The 12,020-nt window shown below is 40.9% G+C and overlaps 1 protein-coding gene across 2 annotated transcripts in view; it reads left to right on the top strand.

Moving 5' to 3' along the window:
• grin2da (glutamate receptor, ionotropic, N-methyl D-aspartate 2D, a) overlaps positions 1-10,398 on the top strand; it is a 45,087-nt gene extending 34,689 nt beyond the window's left edge. For both annotated transcript variants that reach the window (XM_035529242.1, XM_035529243.1), the window contains 2 exons: positions 3,813-4,045; positions 4,650-10,398. In XM_035529242.1, the coding sequence (XP_035385135.1) occupies positions 3,813-4,045; positions 4,650-7,652 (3,236 nt within the window). In that variant the 3' untranslated portion in view covers positions 7,653-10,398. The remainder of the gene's footprint in view (positions 1-3,812; positions 4,046-4,649) is intronic.
• Positions 10,399-12,020: the final 1,622 nt, after the last annotated feature.

Raw genomic sequence — 12,020 nt, 5'->3', positions numbered from 1 at the left:
AAGAAATCTGGAAGAAGTGCCGTGAAACTTGATAAATTAAATTTGAGAAAAATCTTAAAAGTTAATGAACACACTAATGAATAGCTGAAGGGTGAGGGGAGGAAACACTGAACTAGTCAAACAGACAGGGTTTAATTTTGACATGTAGTTGAGTCTGGATTCTCATTAAGGCTCATTTGCCAGTTTCAATAAATATGTTGTGATTTCTGTTTGCATTATTACATTATCATTGGCAAACTTACAAATTCACACGCTTGGAACCAATTGATTCTGTGGTTGGTATAGCATACTGGGTGACATTGTTGTGTTGCCTATAGTGATCGGAGGTTCAAACCTCTTCTGGGCAAGTATGCTATGCTAGTAAGAGTCCTTGAGCAAGACTCATGAGCCTCTGTTCACCTATTTTTGTATCAGGCTTGAAATTATAAGTTGCTCTGGGTAAGAGCATCTATAAGATTAAGTGAATAATAATTTGTTTCTTTTTCTCTGCTAAAACACATTGTGCAGGCCAAACTGTAAGTAAATCTCCGATATGAGCTTGATTGGCCAGAAAGGGGCACTAGAGCTCAACTTTGAATATTTAAGTCATTTTCTCCAACACCATGAGGCACAGAGACAAAATTCCACTTTGCCTGCACTCCTTGATTCAAGTCACATCAAAAAGGTCAATAGAAGTGCTAAGATCCACCCACTTAAATTTTTTGCTAATTTGAATAATATTCAAAAATCCTACTTTTAAAAGTTAGTCCTAGGTTTTGCACCCAGGCTCCACAAAATATTCTCAGGACTCTGAAACTCAATAAATATCAAAAACATTTTGACAATTACATACAATCTGTCTGTCATATGTCAAGCAACAGTTCAGAGGTGGAGCTACTGCTACTGAGGTTAATTAAAAAAACAATTGGAGCTCTTACTTGGTTTATCTTAGAGTCATACAGTTGGGTTCATATCATGCACTATGGAAAGACTGAGAACTTTACAAGTATTGTCATAAACTGTATTGTTTTTCTGCTATTGTTGATTGCATTGCAGCACTTTTAGAACTAGTCCTATGGCTTTCATTCAATCAGAACAAAATTGGTCTTCCAATGATCAGACTCTGAAACGAAATAATTATAAAAAAAAACATTGCTGTATTAACACTATGTCTCAATAACAGTGACAATAATCTCAAAAACACGTTGTGTCAATAATATAGTGTCAATAATCTCAATAACACTGTTTTAATAACACCTTTTCTGAATGAAACTTTATCAGACTTTGTATGATTTTGACCAAATTAGACTGATCTTTAAAAAAAAACCAAAACTGACGATACCTGCCAAGGTTGAGATTATTTTGCATATAATCACTGGCTTTGTGTTTCCAAACCAAAATGGCACAAAGTCGGGAAAAGTAGGTCGCACCAACACAAAATTTACAAACATGTGTGTAATGACACTATGATATTGACTGTCATGTTTGAGCCAGATCAAAAATTGCGAGGCTCTACAGTGCACAGTTCCCTGGTTGAAGTAAACACAGAATTGTGGGTGCAAATGTATCACAAAAAAGTTTACATCCATAATGATCTCATAGGTTTGGTAATTAAAAGACCATGCTACAATCATATGTTTGAAAAAAGATGTGAAGTTTTAAGATTTCTTCAATATTGGAAAACCAGCTGTATTTCAGGAAGTCTTAGAGCAATTATTATGAAACATGACATGAGCATTCAGTAGGGCACTTGCAAGTAGTTGTAAATTTTGTGCATTCTTGCCAAAAGGGGGCATGGTAACACATTAAAAACATATTTGAAACTGGAAATACTTTCCCATTGTATTTCAAGTGGGACTTTCTGTTGTTCATTTTGAATATGGGTCTAGGAAATTTGGAGAGCTTCCTTAGGAACTTATTCAAAATCAATTAACTTTTAAATGCACTATGGTTGCCATATATCAGTCAGTGTCCAAGTGCAGGCTTTTAAATAATCAGTTGGCTAACTCTACAATGCGGTGTCAGATTGTCAATAACCTTTAAATCATTTGTTCCAGTAGCCCAGTTTCATCAGAGTGCTCTGGGACACAGCATATGAACCAGCACTGTTGACCCAGGCAACATTCAAGCCAGTGTGATTCTTGATTTAGTGACTCTCTTGTTGAGAATAAGGGAGGCAGGTAGCCTTAAGGACCTTGACTATGGGAACACACTGATGTCAGGATTCAACCCCCCCAACCTCCTGTACCAAAGTCAGCACTGTAACCCACTGAGCTATCCTGCCACTTTTGCTGGGCCAATTGCAGAAGAGGGCTGTAGTGATTGATGTGGCAATCCTGAGCAATAGCAATTCAAGAAAAAAGAACATGAAAATATTGAGAAATACCAAGGGCTGTAGTAAGAGATAGAAAAGATATGGAAAGTGAAGGCAACTGTCGTTCCCATGGTAATCAAAGCACTATTGTCTGTGACCCCCAAACTGGGAGAATGGCTCCAACAGATACCAGGAACAACATCTGAGATTTCTGTCCAAAAGAGTGCTGTCCTGGGAACAGCCTGTAGAACTTAAGTTTCTATGCAGGACCCTCAAGCTCCCAGACCTCTGGTAGAGGATCCAGTCATGAAGGAATAAAGACTGCCCAGATGCTGTGAATGAGTCAAGATTTGGCAGTGCTGCAAATTAGATTAGATTAAGATTTATTGTCATGAAGAGTACATGTGCAGAGCCAGTGAAATGCATTTAGCATCTAACCAGAAGTGCAAAATACAGTATTATTTACATATAAAGTACAAAGAAGGTAACTATGGGTACAGTATGTACAATTAAGGGCAGGGAGGAACAGAAAAATATGGGTGTATAAAGTATAAGTATACATACATACATATATACATATGTGCAGAGTAAATTGAGAGAGTGAAGTGTAGGTTGTATGTACAGTGAGAATAGCATATGTAAACTGATAAGTATGTGGAGTAAAATAATGTGCAGTGGGTTTATGTAAAGTATGTACAATAAGTGTGCAGACTGGTGTAGAGCAGTAATACACCATGTGAGTATGAATAAATTACAGTAACAATGCGGTGAGAGGTCTCAGACCTGTGTCAAATATGACTGGTGAACTTACATAAGCATGTGGTGTTTTCAGGTCAACTGCCAAAGTGCTTGGACCCTTTGTTGTGCTTGGACCCTTTATTGCCTCTTGCAGCTATATTTTATACTTTGTTTTCAATGAGAGGGGATTTACCCCCTCTATTTGTGTCTTTTTGAGCCATAGAAGAAATAATCCACAATAGAAAGAAGCCATCTAAAACCATGTAATGTGTTCTCTGTCAGTGCTCCTTGCCTCTATGTTCTTAGTGGTGATGTATTTCCTCTGATAAACGTACTAATGGGTATTGTTGAGTGGTAGGTCCATCAGTCCACAGCTTTCATCTACAAACCACTTTGGGCCTGTCTTCTCACAAGATACTAGCCCATTTTAGTCCTCTATCAAAGCTGTTGTTATCTGTCTTCTTTGTTTCTTTTTGTTTTACTTGCTTTGCAAGATTTCCCCATCCCACTGTCTTTTCTCTGTTTTTCACTCCTCGCTGTCACAATTCAATAATAACATAAACCAGATGGAAATCTCCACTGTCTTAGAAGTGTTTGCTACTCTCATAATGAATAAAAGACTATTTTCCAACAAAAGGTCTTTAATCCTATTCATTTCTCCTCCCTTGTTCTTCTTCATGCTATTTTATTCTCTACACTCCCAATTCCTTATTTTTCACTCCTTATTTACTATGGGCCTTTTTATCTTCTAAACCTTTGCTCCTCCTGCCATCTTTTTCAGATGAAATTGACATGCTTGAGCGTCTGTGGCTTTCTGGTATCTGCCATAATGATAAAATTGAGGTGATGAGCTCCAAGCTGGACATAGACAACATGGCAGGAGTCTTCTACATGCTACTGGTGGCCATGGGCCTGAGCCTCCTGGTTTTTGCCTGGGAGCACCTGGTCTACTGGAAGCTTCGCCACTGCTTGGGACATTCAAAGGGAGTGGATTTCTTGCTGGCCTTCAGTCGGGTTAGTATCTCTCCTTAATCTCAACATTAGTATCTCCCCTTAATCTCAGTATTAGTATCTCCCCTTAATCTCAGTATTAGTATCTTCCCTTAATCTTAGTATTATTATCTCCCCTTAATTGTAGCATTAATATCTCCCCTTAATCATTGTGTTAGTATCTCCCCTTAATTTTAGATTTAGTATCTCCCCTTAATCTCAGTATTAGAATCTCTCCTTAATCTCAGTATTAGTATCACCCATAGTATCTCCCCTTAATCTTAGTATTAATATCTCCCCTTAATCTTAGTATTAATATCTCCCCTTTAGATTTATGCTTACATTGTGCAAGAATACAAATTACCCAAAACTCTTCCCAGAAAACTAAATGTTGCATATTTTTGTGTAACATATAACTCATTGAAATGAGATCAGAAAGTCCAATTTCCAAATAAATTATCTTTATCTACCTAAAGGTTAGTTGAAGCTGCAGTGTGTGCTGTCTTGCATCAACTGTTTTTTTTTATGCTATTATTTCAAGTCTAGTATTTTCCTGTTTCTTAATTAGTGTCACTAAAGAGGACTGATAGATATCCTGCTTCAGTTTCTTTCTTGTCATCTTTTATAGGGTATGTATAGCTGCTGCAGTTTTGAAGATGAAACAGCTTCCGGAGGCCCCCAAAGCACTCTTCCACAATACCATCACGTTTCCTCTATGCCCCCTCCTCCAATGTCTCATGTGGTCACCACTTCTGTAGCCAACCCTTCCATCACTATGGCACAACAGCAACAGCAGAAACATCACCAGCAACAACAACCTGCGTACAATGCCCTGCTTCCTGGTTCTCCACCAACAGCCGGGCTTTCAGGCATGGCTCTTGGCCCTTCAAACAGCCCAATTCTTGGAGCACCCATGCCATGCTCTACATTTTTACCTCGTCCTGAGCGACGACTGGCTGTGGTGGATCGATGGACACGTCCAAAAACTGGCCCTGAAAAAGCGATTGGCATCAGCAGTGGCATCACAGATGTTACGCAATTCCCACAGGCTATGTCCCCTCACTGGGCTGCAGTTGGTGGAGGGGAGGAGGGGCTGGATGAATACAAGAGATACTATGGTCCAATCGATCCAAAAGGCCTAGGGGTCTCTGCAGATCCACAAACTGCAGGTTCTCAAACTCCAAAAGCCACACATCGAACAAAGTCCTCTGGAAACCCGAGGGTACCACCAAAAAATCAGCCTTCTGGCCACTTACCCATAAACCCAGCTTTGCCTCATCCTTCTCCACCACAGCAGTCACTCTGGAGAAGAAGCAGTCTCTCAAAGATGAAAAGCTCAGGGGGGCCCCTTTATGAAAACATCCTTCCCTTAGGGAGGAGAGGTGGGGGCAAGTATGGAGGGAGGGATGGGGGAGGCAGAAGAGGCCATCATCCTCCTCTGTTGCCTCTTCCTATACCTGTTCCCCTCTCCTCCCCCACTCAAACTCCCCCTTCACCCTCACCTTCTGTGCACTTTACATACAGCTCCTCCAGTACCTCCAGCTCCTCCTCCAGCTCCTCCTCTGTATCAGTCTCACGATCTAATTCTCCTTCTTACTCCTCCAATTCTTACTCATCATCACAGAGTTTCAGATACAGGGCTGGTACAAGAGACATGTATGAGGAGTATGACACAGATGAGCTTACAGAGGAATCTAGCCTTCTTTTAGGTAGGAGAAAAAGTCATTCACGTATGTCCTCTCGGTCCCTGCCCTGCAGTCCTCCACCTCCACCCATACCACCCCGTAAACCCCGCCAACAGAAGGGACAGATGAGAGACAGAGCTGGCAGCCAGCTGGCACAACTTCAGGATTGGTGGGCATCATGGGGTGAAAAAGAGACAGTCAAAAGAATAGGTGGGGGTGGTAGAAGCAAGGGTAAAGAAGAGAAATGGCATCACAAAGAGAGAGAAAGGGAGAGAAAGAGGAGAAAGAAGAGCCGAAAAAAAAAGAAGAGGGATGAGCGAGAGAAGGAGAGAGAGCGCAAGAGGCGTAAAGTAAAAAAGAAGAAGAAAAAAGAGGAGAAATCCAGACGAAGGGGAAAGGTTAAGCGACCTGGACTGGGGGATGGTGACACTGAGAGGAAAGAGGTATTCGAAAAAGAGATAGATCATGATTTTCTCCACTACCCCACCCCGAGGCGTAGCTCTTTCCGGAAGAAAAGTGAAAGTTCTAACCGGAGTTATGAGTGGGACATATCAAGAGATGGAGGAAGGAGGCAGAGAGATGATCAAGTGAGTGATAATGATGATGGAGGTAGAGGAAGAGAAAAACGCCACACAAGCCCTCAGTCCCATCACCATTCCAGGCCAAGGTCTAGCAGTAATCGTTGTCCTACATCAAGTAAACACTCAACATCTGTCAAATTTTGGGGTAGTGAAAACCCTAATTCTGAGTCTCCATCATCATTTCTACCCCTGCTTCCTCTTAACTATAAGAGAAGACAGTCTTTTGGGTCTGAGAGAGAGGAACATGGGAAAGGAGGTGAGAGCCGACCCCTTTTAGGAAAGAATGGACGAGGAAAGTCCTGCTCAAGAGAAGGTTTATCATTCCATAAATGGGATTCAGAAGAAGGAGAGTCAGAAGACTCAGAAGAGGAAAGGGACAGATCTGAGGAGCGAGGAAGAAAAAGAGAGAGCAGAGGGATGGAATCAGAGTCTGAAAGGGAGAGAGACAAAACTGTTGATATCTACACAGATGATGATGGTTCTTCAGGAGAATTTGGTAAGTTTGAGAGATACTGGGAGGGACATGAAGGAAGGGCCATAGGAGGCATTGGGGGTGGAGGTTGGTTTTTTGGCACCTATCCTGCTAGAGAGAGGGGGGGCAGCATAAATAGCAGGGATGACTTTTTTTTAGGTGTAGGAGTTGGAGAAAGCAGTTGGGGTTTTGGAGGGGGTTCAGGATGGGGCTCTGGAGGTTTGGGATCAAATCAGTGTCCACCACCACCTTTAACTCCCCCACCTCCACGGAGATACTGGTCTGTGGATAAATTGCCTGTAAAGACTGAAAAGAAGTCCAAGAGCAGATCCCAAGACAAGAGTCATGGCCACACTGCCTGTTTCTGCCAGTCACCCCACCACACTAAGTGGAGCCGGGTAGCCTCTCGCAGTCAAGAGGAGCTACTGCCTCACTGCCAAAGTTTCAGCAGCACCACCCGAGCCAAACGGCAGTCCAAGCTGGACCGGGCTCAAAGCCAAACGAAATCTGGAAGTCAGTCCAGCCTCAGTGTTCAGAGATCACAACATTCTGAAAGGTCCAGAGAGCCATCATCACCTCCTCAGACTGTGCCATCTTCTCTGCCACCCCCTATAGTCCCAGCTCTCCCTGCACCTCCATCATCCACTCATCCAATTCATGTTCCTCCACCCACTTCCTCCTCCTCTGTCTCATCTCCATCAGCGATTTCTTCAACACCTGGTGCGCCCCAGCCCTCCTCCATGTCCTCTTCCAGTGCCAAGCTCCAGTACCAGAGAATCCGCTCAGTCCCCCAGCCCCAAAGGTATCAATCCCCACATCGTCCCCTCAAAACCAAGAGTTTGTGCTCACGTCGAGGTTCTGCCCACTTCTCCAGTGTGGAAAGTGAGGTCTGAGGCAGATCATCAAAGGAGAGACATCAGTGAACAGTCTGGGGACAGTTCAGTTGCTTGCTCTGAAGGATAATTCATACTAGCTCAAAATGAAAGTGAAATAGGGATGCTTCATTTCTTGCACAAAGCTCTGTTGTGCTTCTTAAAGAAAGGTGGATTGGGTTGTTGCACACATTGTGGCTTTCCTTTTTTACTGCATAAGAATTGTACTGCCTTGCTAACAACCCTTATTTTTGTTAGATGGGGAATGCTAAAATGCAACTGGCTTATCTTCTCTCAGTTCTCTGGGTCAGGGGTCAAATATTATGGATGAATGTGATGTGTCTTTGAGTGTTGTGATGTTCATGGACTCATCATGAGCCATGGATTTCCAGAGGCAGAAAACATTTTACCAATCTCTGTACTGTCCATCCTCTTTCATCCACCTGTATGAGCTTTGTATTCTGACATAACTGTTGTGTGTATTTGTATCTCAAGGGATGTGTTAACTAAGAAAAGTAGCAGTTTACTTTTTGTCCCCCTAAAAACATATCCCCTACCTCTAAGACTCACATCTAGCATTCTGTATTTCTATGTCAGCGTGTTTGTATTCTGAACAACAGGGTAAGTCAGCCATGACTGATCTAATATTGGCTCATTGAAGCTGAGTGCCAAACTTAAATGGAGCTTTCACACATTCAAATCAGATTTAGATCTCATTCTCTTCCCTTGAGCAATACATAATTATGTACAATGACACATTCAATACATATGTTTTATAGTCATAAATTTATATATAATCATATAGAAGCAGTACAAATTGCAATGCAGTGCAGGTCTCCAGAGAGGAGAGCACATTTTCATACACAGGTCCAAGTGCTTCTTGCTTGCACAGCTGAAGAAGGACATCTGTCAAAAATGTCCTGTTTCTCTGTAACCTCTGTATACAACATTGCAATTTTTACTACATTTACACCTTTAACCATGGTACATTGCATTTACTCCCTGTAAGTTTCTTCATAATGTGGTTCAAGTCCAGAGTGTTGACTCATTAAAGAACAAAAGCACTGTGCTATATAACATGGGGGCACATGCAATGCTTTAACTACCTAAAGAGTCAGTGGCAGCCCTTCCCGTCTGAATGTATGTGTTGCCATTACAACACAGTGTACTGCAACCAAGAAGACACTTCGTAAGGTCATAGCTTTTGGGGGAAATGTCTTCAAGACTATATCAAGTTTTGGTTTTGGATGTCTCAAAATTGTTTAAATAGCAAAGATCACAGAGCTAGCCATATTGCAGCGCTGTACCCTCAATCAAATGTCAATGTTAGATTTAATGTATTTATTATAACTTGCATTTATTCAGACAGCGATAAGCAGGAGAGCACTGTTTACAGTTAAGCACTGTGTTTTTACATCTTTTTTTACTAACTGCTCTGCTGTTACTTTATTAGTTGATGTAATATCCACACTTGTGTAGTTTGCACAGGTCACAGCAAAAGTGAAAACTAATCAAACAGATTTCACTCAAGTTAGATATGACTGTACATTGTTAAGGGGAGATCCAGTACCTGCTTTTGGTACTTTAAGGAAAGACTATGACTAATGATCAGAACTTTTAATGATTTGCTTATACCATTAGTGCTAGCATTTGAAGTGATTGATGATTGATTGTGAATAACGTTTAGGGCGTCCGCATGTTGGCACCAGGCCTGAGTCAAATATGGATTTTAAACGTTTGTGGCAAGTTCATCATCTGTTTTTTAAAATTATTATTATTTTATCTAGCTTGAACACTTCATTAGATATTTTCTCTATCTGATATTATAACTTTAAATCAAAATATCTTAGCTGTTACCTGTTTAAATATAAGTTAAAATTGTAATTTTTTTATTTGTAATTGTTTTTCCTTCTTCACCCCCCTCCCCCAAAAAAGAAGACTGCTGGCATATTTGACCCAGTTCTAAGCACAGACCAACAGGCTGACTTTGTTTCTTTGTGTGCTTGTTACTGCATCTGAGCCATACTAAGCATACCTGTTGTACACTAAGCTTTTTAAAAAATAGTGCTAATTAATTGGAGTATATATTGTTGTCAGTGGTCTGAACAATAATGTCAAGGTACACTAAGACTGATGGCTGTGATGTACAAAACAAGGGCAGTAGATTTTCTTTTAAATCCTGAAGAAAACAGAATCAATGACATATTGCTTCACTGTCACAGATCTCTTACAAACTCATGTGGGCTTTGTTTATCTTGACATTACAATTTAGCATTGGGCAGCTTATATATACATCCTTTTATCCAGTTTTGATTTGTTGTGTAATACTTGTCTGGATTACTTTATATATGGCTGTACCCTCATATATGTGTTTGTGAAGTTTTAGATAGCAATAGAAAATAGCTGTTCAGCAAGCCAGTCTAGCTGAAGACAAAAGTGTTTGTTTTTATTTATATTACCAGATTTAATGATTACAAATGTGCTACACATAATACCTGCAAATAATGATTTTAAATTCTCTTTTGTTCCATTTTATATTCATATCGATAAGTAAAGATTGGCCGTTAGCTATTATAAAATTTTCTGGGAAGATGCTTTATTCTGTGATTTTAAAAGTATATGAAATACTGAAGATGGGCAAGTTATCGTCTAGCTGGACCCCACCACCAATCACTATTTAAAAATGGCCACTCTTTCACTATTTGTCTTTTTGTGTTCATAGTGTCTACTTTTTTTACTATGTGGTGGATAAGTCTGTTATCTAAATAGCAGCATATATAAATATATTTAGAAAATTTTATATATATATATATATATATATATATATCTATATATATATATATATATATATATATATATGTTTACCTACTAAATTTATTCTCTATGAATTGATCTTTTTGTCTCTTTGTCTGTTCTCACTTGTCTCACACCCACCGATAAAAGAGACCAGTGTTCTACTGTGTTAATTAGTCAAATTGCCGGCCATCGACCTCTATGAGTTCGTCACCACTGCTGTGTCTGAAAAGTGTGTGTGTGTGTATGTGTGTCCAAATGACCGCGTCACTGTAGTAAGAGTTTGGGCCATGGTGGTGGGATTATTTTGGGAGTTTTAAAACTCCTAAGTGGATTCAGTGGACTTCTCTGTGAGTGTCCAAAGTGAGCCACGTGTGTTCAACAGAATGCTACCCTCTGTACTGCTGAGCCACAAGCTTTGCATTATGCAGTATGTCGCACATAGATGTGGCTTTGAAAGTCATATTTTGCGTGTATGTGTGTGTGTGTGTGTGGTGTGTGTGTGTGTGTGTACATGTGTGTGTGTGTGTGTGTGTGTGTGTGTGTGTGTGTGCGTGTGTGTGAATATGTGTGTATGTGGGTGCTATGTCTGTGCCAAGCTACAATGCATTTTATTAAAACACACATGCACGCACACCAATGCACGCATGCACATCCACGCATGTGTACATGCACACACCATGCTACTCTGTATGGTGACATAGCTGAGCAGAGCCAGTTCTGTTATATGCCACTCTGTGCCAGGACGGCAGGGCCACGGTGCCACTGTGTTTGGGTCCTTGTGCCATACTCTGCACTGCAGGGGAGTCACATGGAGGCCACACGCTGGGCCACTCCATCATGAGAGAATAAACTATACTGTGCTGCGAGCAGAACAGAATAAAAGTTTTAATATGAAAACTGGCTGCTGTGTTTTTGTCCCTCTTTGGTTATGTATTTGTGTGTGAGCATGAGAGAGAGAGATGTGAATACCCAGCAGGTTTTATTGTATTTTATAGCTCAGTGGTTTATGAAATCATTTCTATGCCATTATGTAGTGAGGTGAATTATAAAATCTAATATTGTGCTGCAGATAAAACCTATCTTACATCCCAATTACTACTAAAACAAAGACTTTTAAAATGCAGAACATTACAGGTTAGAACCACTTTTAAAGTCATAGAGACTTCGCATTTCTGCAGTATTAACTGTGTTTAGTCAGGATTCCCAACAGAGCAGTAAAACTGCTCAGTAATTAATTCTACCTGCAGGCTATCTGCTGGCATGAGCTAATTAGAAAAGTCAGGTAGTTGGACCAAAATCCTGGGAAGGATATGGTGTATGGTATATGTTGTGAAGATCTATCCATCTCTAGTCCACTGCCTTAAAGGAACAAACCCAGAACATAGTTCCATCAATCCACATTCAAACTACCACAATACCCCACCTCCGGACCTGCTGCTGAACACTGCACACTGAACACTGGACACTGGACCTGCTGCTGAACACTGCCTCCAGACCTCTCAGACCCGCCACCGCTGAACACCGTGTCACCGGACCCGCCGGTTCCTGTTCCTGGAGTGGAACAGGGCACTCCACAAGTCTCCTTGCCTCGTG

This window comes from Electrophorus electricus, chromosome 8, assembly GCF_013358815.1.
Source record: "Electrophorus electricus isolate fEleEle1 chromosome 8, fEleEle1.pri, whole genome shotgun sequence".
Classification (NCBI taxonomy): domain Eukaryota; kingdom Metazoa; phylum Chordata; class Actinopteri; order Gymnotiformes; family Gymnotidae; genus Electrophorus; species Electrophorus electricus.
Note: the sequence above shows the minus strand (reverse complement) of the source record. Positions and strands in the feature narration are given on the sequence as shown.